The 20062-nt window shown below is 41.7% G+C and overlaps 1 protein-coding gene across 2 annotated transcripts in view; it reads right to left on the minus strand.

Annotated features, from left to right (window-relative positions):
* CD109 (CD109 molecule) overlaps window positions 1–14916 on the minus strand; it is a 130570-nt gene extending 115654 nt beyond the window's left edge. The window contains exons 1-2 of one of the 2 annotated variants that reach the window (XM_032409454.1): window positions 14410–14916; window positions 13135–13307 (exon numbers count right to left, since the gene is read on the minus strand). In XM_032409454.1, coding sequence (XP_032265345.1) covers window positions 13135–13307; window positions 14410–14483 — 247 coding nt within the window. In that variant the 5' untranslated portion in view covers window positions 14484–14916. Of the gene's footprint in view, window positions 1–13134; window positions 13308–14409 lie in introns of those variants that run through there. The other variant, XM_032409455.1, reaches the window with a different exon arrangement.
* Window positions 14917–20062: the final 5146 nt, after the last annotated feature.

Genomic DNA, 20062 nt, shown 5'->3' on the forward strand with positions numbered 1-20062 from the left:
GGGAAGGGAAAGGAAGGAGACAGGCCTGGGGGGGGGGGGGGGGGAGGGGGCGGGCAGAGCTGCAAAGCAGGCTCCAGACATGTCCATAAGAGACGCTCGAAGCAGCCCAGACGCTCGAAGCAGCCAAGATCTTTGAGAACTGCTCTGAACCAGGGGGACGGACGGGGCTGGACCTTCACCCAAGGAGGGGTGCCCCTCGGGCAAGGCAGTTCTCTTTAGCAGATGCAATCCCCAAAGGGAGCTGGCTGTGAGAGTGGTCTGCGAAGCACTCCCAGGAGCTGGAGGGAACCTGTCCTTCTTCTCTGAAGGGCTCTACCTGGGTGGTACAGCACAGCATCCACCACAATATCCCACACTAGGAGAAAATGGACAAAATTAAACCGCAGAAAGTGGAGCCCCACCAAACCAGTACCCTCAATTACGGAGAGGTATTTATCTTTCATTACTTTAGGATAAATCATGGGGTTGACCATTTTGTCAGCCCAGTGACTTGGAGGAAACAATGTGCTTCCTTTCCATCATGGCCTGACACATAGTCTACCTCCCATCACTGGCAAATTTACAAAGACTGTGTGTGTGTGTGTGTGTGTGTGTGTGTGTGTGTGTGTGTGTGTGGTCTGTGTGGTCTGTGTGGTGTGTGTGTGTGTTGGGGCAGGGGGGCTGGGGCAGGGGTATTTATTTTTATCTAAGAGACACTAAACAGGAGAAAGTTGGAAAAAAAAAAAAACAGCTGTGAATCTACAATCCAAATAAATGCAGTAGGTTAATTAATCGGAGGGCAAGCATTTCAGCAACTCAAGACCAGCTACCCAGATCTGAACTGCAGGAAATCCCATTTCATAGAACTTTTTTTTTTTTAATGTAGCTCTTTTGGGTCAAACCTTCGAGGGGTTTTCTCGTTAGAGAAAAATTGGAAGAGGAGGTTGACCGCATGCCTGGCTCTCACTACTCTGACACATGACGGTGTCTGTTCACAGACCCAGGAAAAACAGAGCCAGAAACAGAAGCTGTTCCCAAAAGCGGGAGCGCCGGGGCAGAGATGCCCCACCCACCCATAATTCTTGCTAGATTCAGGGAGTGGCTTGAAGGATGTGTAGAGAAATCCAATTTAAAGCCCACTCACTGGTCTCATGTGTCGTTATTAAAAGGTCAACTTTACGTACTTGACATTTTTTTCAACTTGTGTTTTCTCCAAATTTACAAACGCAGCTTGGAATGTCTTAGGCACTTACTCAGCCTTATGTGAAAGTCCTAACATTCTAGCAATAATTTACACAGCCAAAACCTAAAACTGGGAGCAGAGTGGTGGGAATGTAGATGAGGAATAGTAATCTCTTTCTGTGCTGTTGCTATGCTGAAGATTAAATAGACAGCATTTGCAAACCGTTGTGACCATTTCTGCTCCCTCTGAGCAAGGGTCCACTCAGACACGGGAAACAGGCACCACCTCTGGAAACACTCATTAACTGGCACTTCTTTAAATCACGGACTAAAGATTCACTCTGGGACGAAAAGTCCTTCTCAACATTACTGTAGATAAGTCTGTAAAACTCAAGTCATTTTTGTGTGTAACCACAGAAAGTCAATCTTAGAACCCTTTCAGATGCTTTCTCCTTCCCAACGCTGCCGAAGCCACTCAAAAGAAACCTTGTTTTAGGGCTTCACACTTGGCACAAGCCGGAGAGCTGGCCGTTTGATTTACAAATAGAGTCAAGCTATTTTTAAGTTGCGTAATAAGCATACACAAAAACTAACCTTCCCTTAGCTTTTTAAACACTCTATAATGCCGTATGCTACCTCCTCTAACATCTGTGCTCACAAAATAGCTCTGTGGAGAACTGCTGAGGGAAGGAGTGATGTGTGACTAGAAATCCAACAGATCCAGAAATATTCTCTATGGGAACAAAAAAAACAGCTTTTCCACTATATGCATATAAATATATATATGTATATGCATGTATGTATATAAATATATATGCAAATATATATACACACAATTATATATTTATATCCCTGACTTAGTATTTACTGCTTAAGTATTTTTGGTAGCTCTCTGCTATTCAGTAATATAAACTTAAGTATATCACTTTCTTAGCTGAAAACTTGGGACTTCCTTACCAAGTTATTAAATATTCTCTCATTATTCAGCATGTTCTTTGATCACAGAGAGACAAAGTGAGAATCTGTGGAAGACAAAACCTTAAAATATGTTTCTGCTTCACAGTTTAATGTCACTTTAAAGCTAAGTAACTCTCCAGTGCATTCAATCTATACAAAAAGACAAGCATTTTGAGTAAAACAAAGCAAAAATATCTCCTTTGGTCCCTTACACACTCCTTTAATTGTTTTTCTCTCCTGCCTCTCCTTATTTACAAACATCTCAATAAACAGGAGTTTCATAAATAACGTTTTGTTCCATTCAGACCACTGAGCATCAACAGGTCAAAAAAAATATACTAAAAGTAAAATAAATACAATGGTAGAGTATAAACTAAATGTTAGGTTCAATACATATGAAAAACCAAGAGTCAAACAAGGCCCTGGGCTACTGAATGTCCAAGCATTCATAATGGCAGGGCTGGCAATTTACGGCCCACGGGCCAAAGAGGGCCCACACCTACTTTCCTACAGTTCGTGAACTAAAAATGGTTTTGCATTTTTATACAGCCGGGAAAAGAAAAAGAATAAATATTTCATGACACATGAAATATTATATGAATTCCAAATTCAGGGTCCATAAAGTTCCATGAGCACACTCATTTACTATGCACAACAAAACCATAAGGCAGCAGACCTACCATGTTTACCATCTGGCCTTCTATAGGAAAAGTTTACTGTCCCCTATGGTATGGTGCTCTTTTTAGAAAGATCTCCTCCTTTCTCAAGGGATAAGGAATAAGGTTGAAGGCCTGCTTGAGTCACAGTCAAACTGCCATTAACAGAGACCTCGCCTGATGCCACAGCTGGTGCTCACAAGGGCGGCATCAATAATAACATGGGGGCGCCTGGGTGGCTCAGTCATTAAGCATCTGCCTTCGGCTCAGGTCATGATCCCAGGGTCCTGGGATCGAGTCCCACATCGGGCTCCCTGCTCCACGGGAAGCCTGCTTCTCCCTCTCCTACTCCCCCTGCTTGTGTTTCTGCTCTCACTATGTCTCTTTCTGTCAAATAAATAAATAAAATCTTTAAAAAATAATAATAATAATAACATGGGATGCTAGGAGATGCTAGGTACGACACAGCTGACATTCTCCAGTGCTTACCATGTGCTAGGCATAATGATAAGTGTTCTAAAGCAGTGCACTAAAAAAAAAGAAAAGAAATGGGTAAAGTTAATTTTTTTTTTTAAAGATTTTATTTATTTATTTGACAGAGAGATACACAGCGAGAGAGGGAACACAAGCAGGGGGAGTGGGAGAGGGAGAAGCAGGCTTCCCGCTGAGCAGGGAACCCGATGCGGGGCTCGATCCCAGGACCCTGAGATCATGACCTGAGCCGAAGGCAGACGCTTAACAACTGAGCCACCCAGGCGCCCCTAAAATTAATTTTAATAACATATTTTATTGAACCCAATATACCCAAAATATTACCCTTGAAGATGTAAGCAATATTAAAAATTTATCAGCTTAAAAAAGATTCAGTTTTGTTGCATTTTTTGGTATTAAGTATTCAAAATCCATTGTGTATTTTTTACTTGCAGCCCATCTCAATGTGTACAAGCCTCATATCAAGCACTCAAAACCCCCAGGTGGCTCATCGCTACCATATTACACAGCACAGCTCTGAAGTACTGTCTCATTTAATACTCACAACAATGCCCTAAGATAGGTACTATTATTATTGCCATCATACAAAGGAAGAAACTGAGATTAGATGAAATGAAGTGACTTGCCCAAGGCCACTTAGGTAGTAAGAGGTAGTGCTAAGGGTTCGATTCCAATGTGGTTCTAGAGCCCCCAGTCTGACTCACTGTGCCTCCCAAAATGTACAGAACAGGACAGACCTGACTATTACTTCCAAAATATTAGTCCAAACAAAATCTCATGTTCCCTCCCTGTCCCTCCTCTGTAGCTTAGTGTACTTTCATGGTAGTATTTGAACACCCCCACTCTTCTACCTTTTCTCTCTCATCCATGTTGTGATTACCTCAAGCCCCATGTAGCCCTGTAGAAGTCCATCCCTCTTCAACCCAACAGCCTCCTTTACAGCATTCATACCACACTCCCCATTTCCATGCCCATGGCAGACATAGCTAATCCATCTACTCTCTATTCCGGTGAACCCAGACTTCCTCGACACCGTCAACGTGGCACTCCAAGCAGCCTCTACCATCAACTTGAGATGGCACATGAAATGAAACCTACTTTGCATCCCCGTGAGGAGCCAAACATTTATGCCACCCAATACTGTGCCATATACAATTTGATGCCTAATAAATATTTGGAATTCTCAAAATAGTCATGCCCTGTCTCAACTATATTTCTGAGATTTAACAAGATTTCAGCGAAATTTAAATTTATAATACTAAATCATTTCTGCCAGCTACATTTTCATAAATGTAAATTCCCAACATTGCCCTGCCAAAAGGAAGCTACCAAGTACTCCTAAGAGAATGTAACTCCGTTTATTTCTAAGCTCTTTACCATTCTGGTTTTTAGATTAATTCATGAGTCATTTCTTCAAAACTAAAGACCCAAGGACCTGCCCACTACTCCCCACCCAACTCCTGCCACCAAATTTTCTTTGGCCAATTTCACCCTCACCCTTGCGAGGGAAGAAAGTCAAGTCATGGAATTTTCCTAAGAGAAATGAAGAATAGAACAGACAGAGCAAGACCAGAACCCACTATAATTTCCTTCTCCTCAAGTTTTGTCATTTCACCATTGGTCTGATGATCACCTTAGCCCAGACCAAGGATAATAAATTACAATCCCATGGCAATAATAAAATAACTACCCGATCCCTTCAAGCTTCAAGTGAAGCATACTACCACCATAAATACCCCTTTCTCTTCTCTATTCTCTTGTGTTCCTTCCCTTGATACCAATACAAGTATCCGCCCTTGCATTCCAACATCCCACAATCCAGCAGGGACCCATTTGGACACCACCAGGGAGTATCTCCAATTCTGTATTTCTCTCTCCAATGAGCCACTGCTTGTAATGTATATCCCCACTCCCTATGAAGAGATATCAGATGTGTATAATTTAGAGGCAGGTAAATAACTATTGCGAAGTTTTCCTAAAACCGTATTCCAATTTTATTCTCCATCTCAAGTTCATACCTCAAAATATTTCTTTCTTTTTTTTTTTTTTAAGATTTTATTTATTTGACAGAGAGAGACACAGTGAGAGAGGGAACACAAGCAGGGGGAGTGGGAGAGGGAGAAGCAGGCTTCCCGAGGAGCAGGGAGCCCGACGCAGGGCTCGATCCCAGGACCCTGGGATCATGACCCGAGCCGAAGGCAGACGCTCAACAACTGAGCCACCCGGGTGCCCCAAAATATTTTTCTTTATTCATTCTCTTCAATTTCTTTCTTGCGTCAAAACAAAAAGTACAAGGTTTTTGTTTTTGTTTTTTTTAAGGATTAATCCACTTACCTGTGTTCCTAATCCTGATCCCACTACTTCCTATCCATGAATTATCCACCCCTCCCTTTTGCATCAACCACTTTTACCTCTCTACTAAGCATTTTAAGAGAACATCTACCTCTCTCCTTTCAACTGTCAAACTTCAGTAAAGAGTAGTCTACACTCTTATATTTTCTCATTACCCATTTATTACTTAAAACTTGGCTTTTTTTTTTTTTAAGATTTTATTCATTTATTTGACAGAGAGAGAGAGAGCAGGAACACAAGCAGGGGGAGTGAGAGAGGGAGAAGCAGGCTTCCTGCTGAGCAGGGAGCCCGATATGGGACTCGATCCCAGGACCCTGGGATCATGACCTGAGCCGAAGGCAGACGCGTAATGACTGAGCCACCCAGGCGCCCTTAAAACTTGGCTTTTGCTCCCAACATTCAACTTAAAACCATTCACTCAAGGATCACCAACGTCCTTTTCTCTGTCTTCATCTTCTCTTCTCTGACCCTCTGGGACACTCAGTTCTATCAAAACTTTCCTTCTTGTAACTTTCTTCCCTTGGCTTCTGAAACATCTCACCGTCTTCAATCTATCCCTGTCTCTGGCTGCTCATCGTTCGTCCATTTCATTGATTTCTTTTCCTTTTTCCAAGCTTCTGTCATCAGTCTTGTTCCATAAGCTTTGTCTCTCTTGCACATCTCATGCATTTCCACCGACTTCAAGTATTGTCTGCCTCTATGAAAACAATGCCTTAAACTCTCTCCTTAGCTACAATTTCAAAACTGCCTGCTGTACATCACCACCTGGATGTCTCCCCAAACTTACATCTCAAGCAGAATGTAGCATCTTTTCAGAAAACAGACACACAAACCTCTATCCCCCCATGGCTGCCACTCCCAGCCGTCAGCTCTTTCCTCCGGCACCCCCTTCCCTCCCCTAGTATGTAAAATAACTGTTCCCACTAAATGCCAAATATGTCAGCAGGAGCGGAACATGTATGAATGGACATTTGTATAGCTCTGCATGTAAAAGGTAACAGCACCGGGCACAGGGTCACACACAAGAAGCGCTATTTACAAACCACACTGAATTTTTTATACAAACAAGAAATAAAAACTCTTCAGCCTTCTGCACTTTAAATATTATATGTTATCCTTCTGGAACCTCTGAACCTTTTCTAATCCTTCCTTCCTCTTATTCCCCACCCGCCCCCATTCATCCACAATCACATACAACAAATAATCAAGAAATAATAAATTAATGGGGGGAAATGTCATTGGGCAAACAACTAGTTTCAGCATTCTAAAGCCCTCTTAGCAACATAAAGGATCAAACAGTAACCCACCCCGAATTCTTACAGGATCTGATTTCTATTTCCACCACAACCCCTCAGTGAGTCACTGGCCCAGTGACTCATTCCTTGTTAGAAAAGGAGCAGCACATGTTTAACTTGGAGTTTAAAGAATCGGTATGTTCACTTTCAGCTTCACTCAATCACTGATTCATAATCAAACCCCAAAATATGATTCTCCATCACTTAAAATGAACACCCATGCTTAGGGTTGGGGGCTGCTTGAAAGCAAATACAGAAGTCTGGGAGGGGACTTCTCTCAGCTACCATGAATCATCATAGACTTGCCAAGGCATGACTCTCACTCTCAGGCTTTCCAGCACTTTGTCAGGAGCCATTTGTGAGATACTAAAGAGTAGTCGTCCTCATTTTAATGTGGCTAAGAATCACTCGTGATGACTGCTTGAAATAAAATTTAGATTCCTAGACCTTACCCATGTTTTGAAGGGGTGGCCACAAGTCTGCCTTTTTTTTAAGATTTTACTTTTAGGTAATCTCTACATCCAATGTGGGGCTTGAACCCATAACCCCAAGATCAAGAGTCGCGTGCTCCCCAACTGGAGCCAGCCAGGCACCCTGAGTCCATGCTTTTAATAAGCACAACTCACACAGTGAGAAACCCAGCAACAGGATTTAGTGTTAGAAAGAACTATGAGGCTCCTAGCCCCGCCCCCGCCCCATGCAGAACCATTAGTCCATAAAGAGCAACTCCACCTTGAGCTGAAATAAGAAACTTGCACAAATATGCAGGTAAGCATTTTAAAACTCCTTAGTTAGCCTTATTTTCTTCCATATCAGAAAAATCAACATTTGCAAATATATCCTAGGTCTTACACACAGTTCTCCATATGTTAGGAAAGTTTCCTAGAGTATAATGGAAATAGCACTGGACTGCAAATTTGGGGACGTATGAGGTTTTCAGCTCGGCTACCAATAAGTGATTTCATCTTGGGCAAATCATTAAACACCAGGCCTCAGTCTCCTCGGCCATAAATTAGGTGACTGAATTGGCTTATCTCTGAGGTCCCGTCCAGATCCAAAATTCTATAAAGCTCCAAGTAAATTGGGCAGAGAGCTAGCACTGCACTGTGATTCTTCAGATCCAGATCAGATTTCATTAGACCCAGGACTAAATCACTGCAAGCAAACGTGACAGTAATTTTAGAGGAAGATGACTGATACAACATTGCATCAATATCCCAAAGTAAGGCTAACAAAATATATGTCATGCTCTTCCAGCCAGTCTCAACCTTCAAATTCAGAACCAACAGAACCAACTTCAAATGCAGGCTTCACAATTTAGGTTGTTAACTCTGGGGAAAAAAAATTTTTTTTTTCTCTCTTAGCCTCAGTTTCTTCATCTCTAAAATGAAGATAATAGTGCCTTCCTCACAAGGTTATTGAAGTATTGTGCATTAAGTCCCTGGCACTATAAGGAAACTCAATATTTAATATGTCAAATCCCTTCCCAGCCCCTCCTAGTGATATGCCTTTTATAGAGTTCCCAGTTCAAGATCACCCCAGCCGATGATTAATAATTGCCTCTGTCATGATTGTTACTATTCTTTTCTAATAACAGCTACCATTTTCTTGAAAAATTCCTATGTGTTAAGTGCTTTAAACATGTTACCTCACTTAATTCACACAATAGCCATGTAATCACATAAGGCAGGAACCACTATTCTCCAGATAATAAAACTGAAGCCTGGTGAGATCATGACTGCCCACAGCCACACAACCACTAATGGAAGGACAATCAGGTAGGCTGGCTTCAGAGCCCAACCACATCATGACTACACTGTGGTCCTTTATCTTCCGGCCTATATATATATACACACATATATATCACGCACAATAGCAAAGACATGTGAATGAAGAGTCCACACCCTTTAAAAATAATTCTCATGTAACTACAAGTTCAGACTGAGTTCTACTGGCAAAGCTGCCTGTGGAAACCTGCCCTGGGAGATCTGCCCACACACTACACTAATTAATCTACTCTCATAAAAACCATGGGACTGATTTTGATCTACAAGCCATGAAATGTACATTCAGGAGCTTTGTTTCCACCAGAAAGCCATCCAAACTGAATTGGATGTTTTTTTAAGTTCGTCAGCTAATAGCTCAAACTTAAGAAACCTTGATTTCCCACCCTTTACCGGATCAAGATGGAAAATAAAATATCCCCTCATCAATGTGAGAAAGACAGTAAAGGACAAAGAAGAATTTTTAACTCTTAAAAAATAGAAAAGTAAACACCCCATTAACTCCCAAGATTTTAGAGCAAAAAGAAAAAGCAATTATTAAAGGATATAGACACACTCACTCATAGAGTACATCTCATGCCAACGCCTCAGTGGGAAGATGGAAGCAGGCCTGGCACGATCAATAAATAAACAATGCATCCCAACCATCAGGCACTCACCACAAGATGCCCCGCAGAGCACCCACAGCTTCAGCTGACATTTTGTTCAGGTTTTTTTCTTAAATCAGGTTTATGTGAACCAGCAACAATGAATTCATGAATGAGGGGAAAGGGTGCATTCATTATTATTTGAGGCAAATCTCACTCGAGAAACACTGAAAGTTTACACATGAACATTTCAAATTGTAGAAAGAGGAGGGGAATAAGGTAGAAATAATGATTTCAAGGACGTCAAAAATAATTCAACCATTCCATATGCCTTCACAGAGAAGATAGTTCTTATTTATGACCCCTGAATTCAAACATTCTTAAACTTTTTTTCTTGATCTGGCATGGAACTCCGGGCAACATCTCACTAATGGAAAAGATAAAAACCAAGAAGGGAAGAAATAAGGGGACAGACTCACTCTCCACCCAACATGCAGTTTGATTTGATTTCAAATCTGACTTGATTTCAAAAGTGACTCCATCTTCTCTCCTCTGGTAATTACTACCTGCTGAACTTTTACCATGTTTTGTTAATTATGTCCCCTTAACTATTTTATACAACAGAAGACTATGAACCTAGCTCTATTCACTATAAAGGGGATGAGGGTGCTGGTGATGGTAGTGGTGGGGTTGGTGGTGATGGTGGTGATGAGGGTGGTGATGATGGTGGTGGTGGGGTTGGTGGTGATGGTGGTGATGAGGGTGGTGATGATGGTGGTGGTGGGGYTGGTGGTGATAATGGCAAGTGCACTTCAGTGTCTCAATCTCACCACTGAAGAGGCATTAATATACCTTTAGAGAATGTCACAAAGTTTAGTAGAAACACTTTTTCTAAAGGGCTACTGTTCACCCAAAAAACCATGTAATTGATCCCCAATAAATGGAAAATTCATATATTTAAAAATGAATAAATTAACTATAATGTAATTTATCAATGCTGCTGGCCTCAAGGATGGAAATGTAAATAAAATCTTCCCTCTATCTGTCAAACAAATAAATGAACTCTTCCTTGAGGACAAGCCATACTTTTCTGCCTTTTTTATTTTTTTAATTTATTTATATTTTTTCCATTTTTTAATTTTAATTCCAGTGTAGTTAACATACAGTGTTATACTAGTTTCAGGTGTACAATATAGTGACTCAGCATTTCCCTCTGTTACTCAGTCCTCATCAAGATAAGTGTACTCTTATTTAATCGCCTTCACCGATTTCACCCATCCCTTTTTTAAAGTATATTCTGCAATTTGAATCCTTTAGCTGTTACCATTTCTGACACAATTAAGCTACCAACGCATTCTGGTTATGGTAAAACATTGCTCTACCCCGGGACTTTCTAAAAAGACCCGGACTGTTAGAAACAGCCATTCAGAAATAATACCCCTCTTTACCCAGCCCTGCTGGAAGATGAATCTTTATTAGAACCAACCTTTTCTTGGAGGCCCTCATAAAAAAGTAATGAAAGAATCAGACCTAAAATGTATTTATTTGCTTGTGTTTATGTGGCAAGGGAGAAAAAAATGAATCCTACAAGGATCTCTGGATTTAGAAGATCCATCGATTTAAAATGCTCACTTGTCTACATATTGCTGCAACTGGAGAAGTCAGGTTAAAAAAAAAAAAAAAAAGTCTTGGTCCTTAAGTCCTAACATTACAGGAAGCATCTGCTTTGAGAACAATGACTCACGGCCTCTGATAACAGAGTAACCTTCTCCTTTGAAAGAGAGAGAGTGCTCCCAGAAATGGCATTTTCAATGAAACTGTAGGTCAACAGAGTCAGAAAACAGCCACTAAAAAATGCATTTTCTCTCTCTCTTTTTCAAAGATTCATTCTGCTCTCAGGATAGTGTTGTCTGACCCAGTCTTGAGCACTTTAGCCTTCCCAGAGACATATGACCAACTCTCTTCCCAAAAGAAAAATCTAAGAAAAAAGTTTTAAAATGAGCCACAGTCCCCCCTTCCCCCATCTGCAGTGTTGGTACTATTTGCAGAAAAAAGAAAAGAGACTGATAAAGGAGATTGCAGAAAAGATAATGCAGTAGAAATTCTAAAATAAGAGTATACAAACATCTGAGGAAAGCCCAAATATTTATCAAAATCATCCATGTTATTCTGGACCTCTGCATTGCGGTAAAACTGCCACTCTAGTAGAGCCAAAATGATAATTCTTAGTGGATAAATAATGAATGTGGAACTACATTAAGTATTGTCTGCTCTGACTTAGTATTTCAATATTTTCTTTAGCCATTATCATAAGACCAGGATTCATTCATTTTCAGAAATAATAGTTCAATAATGAAAGCAGAAATCTACCCTCATATAAAAGGAAATAACGCATCCTGCATCTTCTTCTTCAGTATTACTACTGATAAATATTAACAGCTGGTGTTAAATTCCTCATAGGTGCTGGATACTAACTTTCACTTTATACCTGCTCTGGAAAGTAAGTTTCATTATCCCCATTTTACAGGTGAGGAAATTGAGGCTCAGTACAGTTAGGTAACTGCACAAGACCATACAACAATTGTGCTAAGACAATCTCAGATCTTAAACACTAATCTACATTTCCTCTCCAGCGAAACAAGGCCTCCCACTTTCCTGACATAACTCCTATGAAAGACAAAGTGGCTTGGCTCCGATACACATCACCTCTTCCTGACTTCTATCCCAAACTTACCCTCCTAGTCAGTCAACCTCCAGTGGAGAAAAAAAAAAACACAGATATAGATAAACTTTGATTTTACCTTCTTTCATGATGGTGTTAATTTCTCTATGTTGGTAGAGGATCAACATTTATAAAACGAACTATTGTGGAATCCCGTCCACCCTTCATTATGTGCCCTTAAATTAATTTTTTAAGATAACTCTTAACATTATAGGCATTTATGCCTCAATCTCTGCCCTCTGATGAAACATCTAAACATGCTTCTAGTTAACGGTGTTTATAGTTAGGTGGTAAGATTATGGGTGATCTTGGTTTATTTCCTTTACTTCCAGGATGTAAGCACCAAATATATACTACTCTTTCAATTAGAAAAAAAATACAATAAATGTTCATTTTAATGGGAAAAAAAAGCTTAAGTATTTACCCCCAAAATTATTTTTCCCTTCGTAATAAAAAGAAGACATTCATCGACCCAATTTAATCCTAAACCAGATTTGAATCCAAATTTAAGAGATGTGGGTTCTTTTACAAATGACTCCCACATTTATCATTTTTTCCTGTACCTTAAAAATTAAGAAATATTCCATAAAACTGAACTTTAACACTGTGTTGCTCTTTTCTTTTCCACAGGCCTACTTAATAAAATCCTTAGTACTCAATAAATATAAACATGGTTACATATGGTTTACATAAACTATATATAAATATATATCAGACTATTGACCTTGCCCATTTCCCTCTCTGGGCAGTCACTGGCCTACATTTCCCAGCCTCCTTTGCAGCTAAATGTGACCATCAGAAGAGGAACAGAAGTGATATGAGCCCCTTCTAGGCCCATCCCATAAAAACCTCCCACGTGAGAAATTCCATGCTCTTCCCCTGCAGACTTGGAAGACTCATGTTGATGATGAGGGAGCCACAAAGTGGAAGGAACCTGGGTCTGTGAATCTCAGCTTGGGGGAGCATCCGGGAACACCATTTTGGACTCTTCATGAGCAAAAATTAAAAGTGTACTACCTAGAACACTGCAACTCTGGGGTTTCTCTGTTACCCTACCTAACATGTGGCTTTATTAACAGACTGCAGTTATTACTACAGAAGGGTAAGACTTCATGCTGTTTATCTTACCTTTTTCAAAGACTCCTTCTGCTTCCAGGACAGAGACAGTGAGGTTGGCTGCCATCTTGACCAACTCGGCCTTCACAGTGACCTGGGAAGGGCTGTGTTCTAGAAGCTCTACCCCAATAGTCACATTTCCTCCAGGCCTGACGATCCCTGGGGCTGTCACCAGAAACCTAGGCCTGAAGAGTTCCCAAGAAGAGGAAAAACACAGTTTCTTATCTTTACATCTCCATTCTTTTCCGATCCTCAAATTTCATAGATAGTGAGATCGACTCTCCATACTATGCCAATTGCAATTGTTCCAATTACTCCAATATTGCCCCACTGTTCCATTTAGCAACTGCACTGAAATGCTATTGAGAAAGGAATTCTCATAAATCAATCTCAATGCAATAATTCCTGCACCACTAGAGGAGAGCGTGTGTTATTATTTCCATTTTATAAACCACAAACAGCACAGGATGAGCCTCAGTGTAAATGGCTTACACTGGGGCATGCAGAAGTTATTGGCAACGTACAAGCCTCTCAACTTCTCCTTTACAGACAACCTCATGCCAGCGTGATTTTTTTCTTGGCTTAAACACACACACACACACACACACACGCACGCACTTTGCGGTTTTTATTCAAACCTTCATCCATGGGCATCTGCCCCAGAAAACATCATCTAACAAATACCACTGACTGAAATACACCATCGGAAATTAAACGACCAGTGGTAAAATGTCCAGGTGTAGCAGTGCATAAAAGTCCGCAAAAACAGCACTTTCTCTGCCCAAGCCAAGGGTAAAGGCTCAACTGCAAAAACCCGTAGGAGAGGGGCACTTCCCATTCAGGTGGGTGTCTCATTAGTTATCCTCCTACAGTGTCTGCACCCGAACCAATTCACCTCAGTCACACCTTGCCAATGCCGAAGCTGAGAGACCTAGTTTAGAAAAAAATACATCACACGCCTTTGAGAAAAGAAGGCACGCTGTTTGGGAGGGGGGAAAATGTTGAGGAAAAGGCAGAGGCAACATGTACTAAAACTAAAACGTGTCTCTAGAAAGTCGTTATGGTCAGAAAGACGCTTCAACAACTTCCACGGGTGGAGAAGGTGACTGTCCCACGGAGAACCCAGCTGCAGCGACAGACGGTCTACCCTGCAGGCCGGTGCCCGGCTGGGGAGTGCGGCCGCGGGGCCGGTTCCCACCCGCGGCCGCACAGCCGCCGCCCCCTCCGCCCGCCCGGCCCCCGGCCCCGCGCCCGCGCCCGCGCCCGCGCCCGCGCCCGCGCTCCTACCGGGGGGCCGCGGCCAGCACGGCGGTCCACACGCACACGAGGTGGGCGGCGGTCAGGAGCCCCCAGCCCCGCATCTCGGCCGCGTCTGCCTGGGCCACCGTCAGCTCCTGGGGAAATTCGCGGGCGCCGCGGGGTGTGGCTTTCCACCTCCTCCCCGCTTTTTTTTCCCCTGCCTCTGGAGTTTAGCAATCTGAAATGGGCGCGCCTAAAAGCGGAGTGAGAAGTCTAAATTGAGACAGGACTTGGTGGCTCCACCCCTCCCACCGGCATCACAATGGCGCTTCTCGCTGCTCCGGCCAGCGTCGAAAATCCTGGTGGGGCGCGGGGTCAGAAAGCTGTCTCTAAATGCGGTCAAGCCCAACCTGGCCCCGGCATCCCTGCTCCCCGCGGAGAACACAGGGCGCCCACTTCCCCAGGCCACCGGGTTCCCCGGGGCTGTTTACACTAGCGCTCTACCAGCGATGCCCAGAGTGAATAAACAGGCCCATCCTTGTGAGGAGAAATTCAGAGCAGCTAAGCGAAGTGGAAAAAAATCATTGTCCCCCAGACTATGAGTCATAATTTTAGAGAAATGGCAAACACACACACACACACATGCACACACAGAGACGCCAAACCAAGGTATTTTCTGGGGAGTTGTTTAACGTTATATGAAAGGACAGGAGAAAAACTACTTTTACTTAAAACACAAATGAAGGTATTTTGTTTGTCTCTCCAGGAAAATGCTGTGGTTTCTCCGTTGGGGGGGAAAAAAAAAAAACCGAGCAAGAAAGGAATGCTGGCACACGCAAAAGTTAGGTGTTGCTACTTGGAACTGGGAGAAGCAATTATCCAGGGAGATGCTTTATATTTTTGGCTGTCTCTACACACATTTGCTACGGACAGCATTCATTAGAACTGGAAAGCTGGGAGCAATTTGTAGAAACACAGTTAGGATCGGGGTGGCTCTCCTGTCCCAGGAGGACGGTAGCCGCGGTGCAGCAGTTGCTGAGCTTACCCAGCTCCTCACCACCCTGGCTTGTCAACAGCTCCTTCTCCAGTTCTTTGGCACTGGCACCATCTTCAGATGACTCAGGTTTCACCATGACTACACCATAAAAGCAGAGAACTGCCAGAAACTGTTGGAAAACAGGCACATTCAGTCCCTGACAACTTTTAAGTTTCTAATTCGTGGAGAAAAGTTTTACATGGTGACTTTTTCATGCAGGGCAAAATGCACAAGGAAAAGAGGTCAGCAAAGGGATGTCATGTGACAAAGCTATGTGCTAAATAAGGGAGAAAGTAGCACCTAGACAAACTGTGGTTTTTGGAATCCAGGAACTTGCTTTCCTCCCTTTCCTGTTCCACCCTTTTTCACCCTGCTGAATGGCTTGCAGAGGTCCCTTATGTCCCTATGTCTCCTATACGCAGCCTATCTTTAGTGGCCGGCTTCCTGTGCAGGCAGGACTTGAGGATAGTGAAAAGTGTCTGAGTGGATCCTTGGGTAGAGATCCTATCCTTGACAGAGCTATCACTGCTGATCTAGTCTCCTCCCCTATGTTGTTCAGAGTAGAGGACCAAGGTCAAGTGTGAGCTAAGCCCAGAGATCTAAACCAGTGCTTCTCAAACTCTAACATGTATGAGAATCACGTTGGAATGCAAACTCTATTTCTGGGATGGAGAATGAGATTCTACTTTACTTCAGTAGACAGGGGGTCACAGAAGGTCTACAAGTACAGGCAATTTGGGGGCACTTTGATTTAAAAGAGAAGTTGGGAACATGGAGAAAATTATTTTCAAGCTTCACAGAGATGGATCAATAAATTCAGGTTTATTCTAGAGGCAAGCAAATGCATTACAAGAAGACCTATAGAAAAGCTTAGAATGACCTAGTTATTTTATAAAATTAAATCTGTGCAGATCTTAAATTGATGTACCTCTCTGTTTATTTCTTCCTTTTCACAATACACACTTGTTGAAAAGCTTAACCATACAGAAATTTAGCCATGTAGATTTGCATAGAGATGAAGCTACTACATGCCTGGTACACAGTACTCAATAAAAATTTGTTAAAAGAATTAGCAAAAAGGTTCATCTCAAAGGCTTTTTTAAAAGTTTTTTTTTTATTTACTTAAGTGATCTCTACACCCAACATGGGGCTCGAACTCACAACCCCAAGATTAAAAGTCAGATGTTCTACCAACTGAGCCAGCCAGGCGCCCCTCAGAGTCTTTTTTTAATTAAGAAAAATTAAAAATAGTCTGAGATTAACAATAAGAGATAGGGTTAAATAAATTATGGTATATCCATGCAACAGAATACTTGAAGTAATTAAAAATTATGTTCTTGAATTGGAGACTAATTATCTAAAGGTAAGTATTCATGATATGCTGTTGGGGGGTACAGAATCTGTTTCATAAAACAGAATTTAAATATGATTCCATTTTTGTAAAAATAAAGTGTATTTATGTATACATACACATTGTAGATATATGCATTGAAGAAAGAATTGAAGGATGCTCACCAAAATGTTGTATGTATCCTGGTGATTACCTCTGCCAAGTTTTCTATAATGAGTATAAATATCATTTTCATTTAAGAAGAAAACTACAAAAGGGTACTGTTTTACTAAGAGGTCTTTAAGGCAACATCTTAGAAACTTTCACATAAAATTCATGAATTTTAATACTAAAAAAATTATGTGTGTTCCTCCCATGAAAACCGGCCTTTGGCATAAGAACTCCCCAACGTTCCCGGGTGCCTCCTGACCTGTCTTTAGGCTGTGGCTCAATGAGAAAGCAGAACCAGTATGAGACTGATCCTACCCAATCATGGCAGCTGAAGAGCAGCCATGGCCTCTGCGTCCAGTGTCGAACCTAAAGTCGCTCAAGGTCAGCCAAGGGGAGAAGAGCTAAATGTGGACAAGAACAAGGAAATATGAGGGAGAACTGGAACCTATGTCTCTCTTACCACCTCCAACTTTGATGTCTCGGGTAATCTGCAAGAGAAGCTGGTATCTTTCACCAAGAGCTGCATATGCACCTCGCCCAGAATTCAGAAAAGCTCAAGGAGGAGATCTTCTAAGAATTGGAGGAACACGGGGCCTCATTGCCACCCCACACCCACAAAGTGAGCTAGCAGATCAGTTAACAATGAGGGCCAGTGGCTCATCTGCCTGGCACCTTGCACTAACCTTCAGAGAGTAAAAAATACGCCTTCTGCTTCACTGCTGGCTTTCAAGTTCACACAAAATGTCTCCTGTGGCCAACACCAACTCAGAACCACACAGGAAGGGAAATTCTGAGACACTGAGCTCCATCTTAGATAAGTTGCCATAGTACAAAGCTACCAAAGTTTGTGCCTCAACAACTTGACAGCTGTATATACCCTTTTTAACCATATTTAACTTAAAAAACAAACAAACAAAAACAGAAAAACTATGCTTTCACCTAGCATGATGCAACTTTCCCTCATACAACCAAACACAACATAACCCTCTCTCCAAGAGGGGATATAAAGTTCCTTTAACTGTCTTTGGATTTTGTTCATGCCTCTTCTGGCTGAATCACATTCTCCCTTTGAGACCCTATAACTTCAATACCACGGTAAAAGGTAACTACTATTAACACATATGGTAGAAGAATGACAGGGAGGAGAAAAATATTGGTTAATAATGTATACAAATATATTTATATCAAAACAAGAAGGAAATGCAAATAACTAGTACAGTCCTCATTTCTGCTACTGGTCACATGGAGGTAGATGGTATTTATAACTACCTTCTTCCACTATCTATTTCTCTGCCTTCAGTTCTTTCCATGGTTCTTTTTATGGTGAGGTGACCCAGATCTTCATTTCTGAAGGATGTGGGCCATTAACAGTTCTCCCTGTATTGTATTATTGTTTTCTATTGACTTTAATCACAGAATCTGGGAAAAGAACTAAGAAATGCCCTAGTACATCTTCTGCATTCCAGAAATACTTCTAATTTTCACTGTGTAGTAGCAAATCCTTGACAATCAGGATCATTCACTCACTTCTGCCAATAGAGTAACCTCTTCTTTGGCTATTGATTCACTGGCATGAGGAGCCCCAAGTGACCAGGTGGCAATCTCAACTGCCAGTTGAAGGGGAACATTGCAGTGTCCCCTACTGGGAGCATTGCTGTCTTGGAAATCGAGACCTCTGCACCAGCAGAGCCCAGTGCTGCTCTGGAATGGGAAGGAAAAATTTTAATAGTGGATCACTAGAGGTAATAGAGGAACCACTCTTATTCCACCCCTTTATTCTAGTAAAGCTGCCTTTGGGTGAAATATTAGTTGCTGATTTAGAACATAAACCACATCCTAGAGTCTATTGTTTGATTTTTTCACAAATTTGTAACTTTTCAGAAATATTATATATGAAATTAGTGTCAACTTCTCTTCATCCTCTATTTGAGAACTATTTCAATAGACTCCTGCACAGAATACCAGAATATTCCCTGAGACTCTTTTTTAACCCAAGAGCAGAAGGAGAAAGTCCCTGTCCACTGGAAAACAAGGAATGATGTTGAAATTAACAAGGAATAATAATATTCCTTGGAATAATAATAATGAGACTTATCCTTAACTTTCTTTTTTTTTTTTTTTAAAGATTTTATTTATTTATTTGACAGAGAGATAGCAAGAGCAGGAACACAAGCAGGGGGAGAGGGAGAAGCAGGCTTCCTGCCCAGCCGGGAGCCCGACGTGGGACTCGATCCCAGGACTCTGGGATCATGACCTGAGCCACAGGCAGATGCTTAACAACTGAGCCACCCAGGCGCCCTATCCTTAACTTTCTATATGACAGTCCAGAATTTAAAATTAGAGCTCTACGTCCAACCAAACTATCAAACAAGAGTGAACATTAAATAAAAATATTTTCAGAAATGGAATGGCTCAGGAACTTTGCCTTCCACAAATTCTTTTTAGGAAGTTACTTTAGGAGGACATATTTAGCAAACCAATGAAAAAAAAAAAAAGCCAAGACAAAAGAAGATGTAAGAATCAGGAAAAAGTATATATAACCCCAGAGAGCAATGAAGAGAGAAGTTTCAACAGGAAGAAGAATTCCAAGAATAAGGCCTCAAGGGGGAAAAAGGGATCTTAATAGAATAGATAAACATGATGGAAAACTGGGGAGGGGTGGGGGAGGTTAGGGGTAAAGACTACAACAATGTAATGTAGTGCAATAAAAGGGAAGGGGAATTAGATACTTGAGGGGAAAGAATGCTGAATAAAAAAGGAAGTATAGGGGCGCCTGGGTGGCTCAGTCGTTTAGTGTCTGCCTTCGGCTCAGGTCATGATCCCAGGGTCCTGGGATCAAGCCCCCCCATCGGGCTCCCTGCTCCGCGGGAAGCCTGCTTCTCCCTCTCCCACTCCTCCTGCTTGTGTTCCTTCTCTTGCTATATCTCTCTCTGTCAAATAAATAAATAAAATCTTTTTAAAAAAAGGAAGTATAGCCATAATTCATCAGTTGGCTCTGCAGTAAACAATAATTACCTAATTATGTTGATGTAGGAATGGTTTATTGGTTTGTAATTCAGAAAATCAAACTCATTAAAGAGAAAGAATTCAGGGTTATTCTGCTTTTCCTGCATGAACTGTATCACTGGGTAACCAAAGAGTAGATATGAAGAAATTTCTCCTTA

Source organism: Phoca vitulina, unplaced genomic scaffold (assembly GCF_004348235.1).
Source record: "Phoca vitulina isolate PV1807 unplaced genomic scaffold, GSC_HSeal_1.0 scaffold11, whole genome shotgun sequence".
Taxonomy (NCBI): Eukaryota; Metazoa; Chordata; class Mammalia; order Carnivora; family Phocidae; genus Phoca; species Phoca vitulina.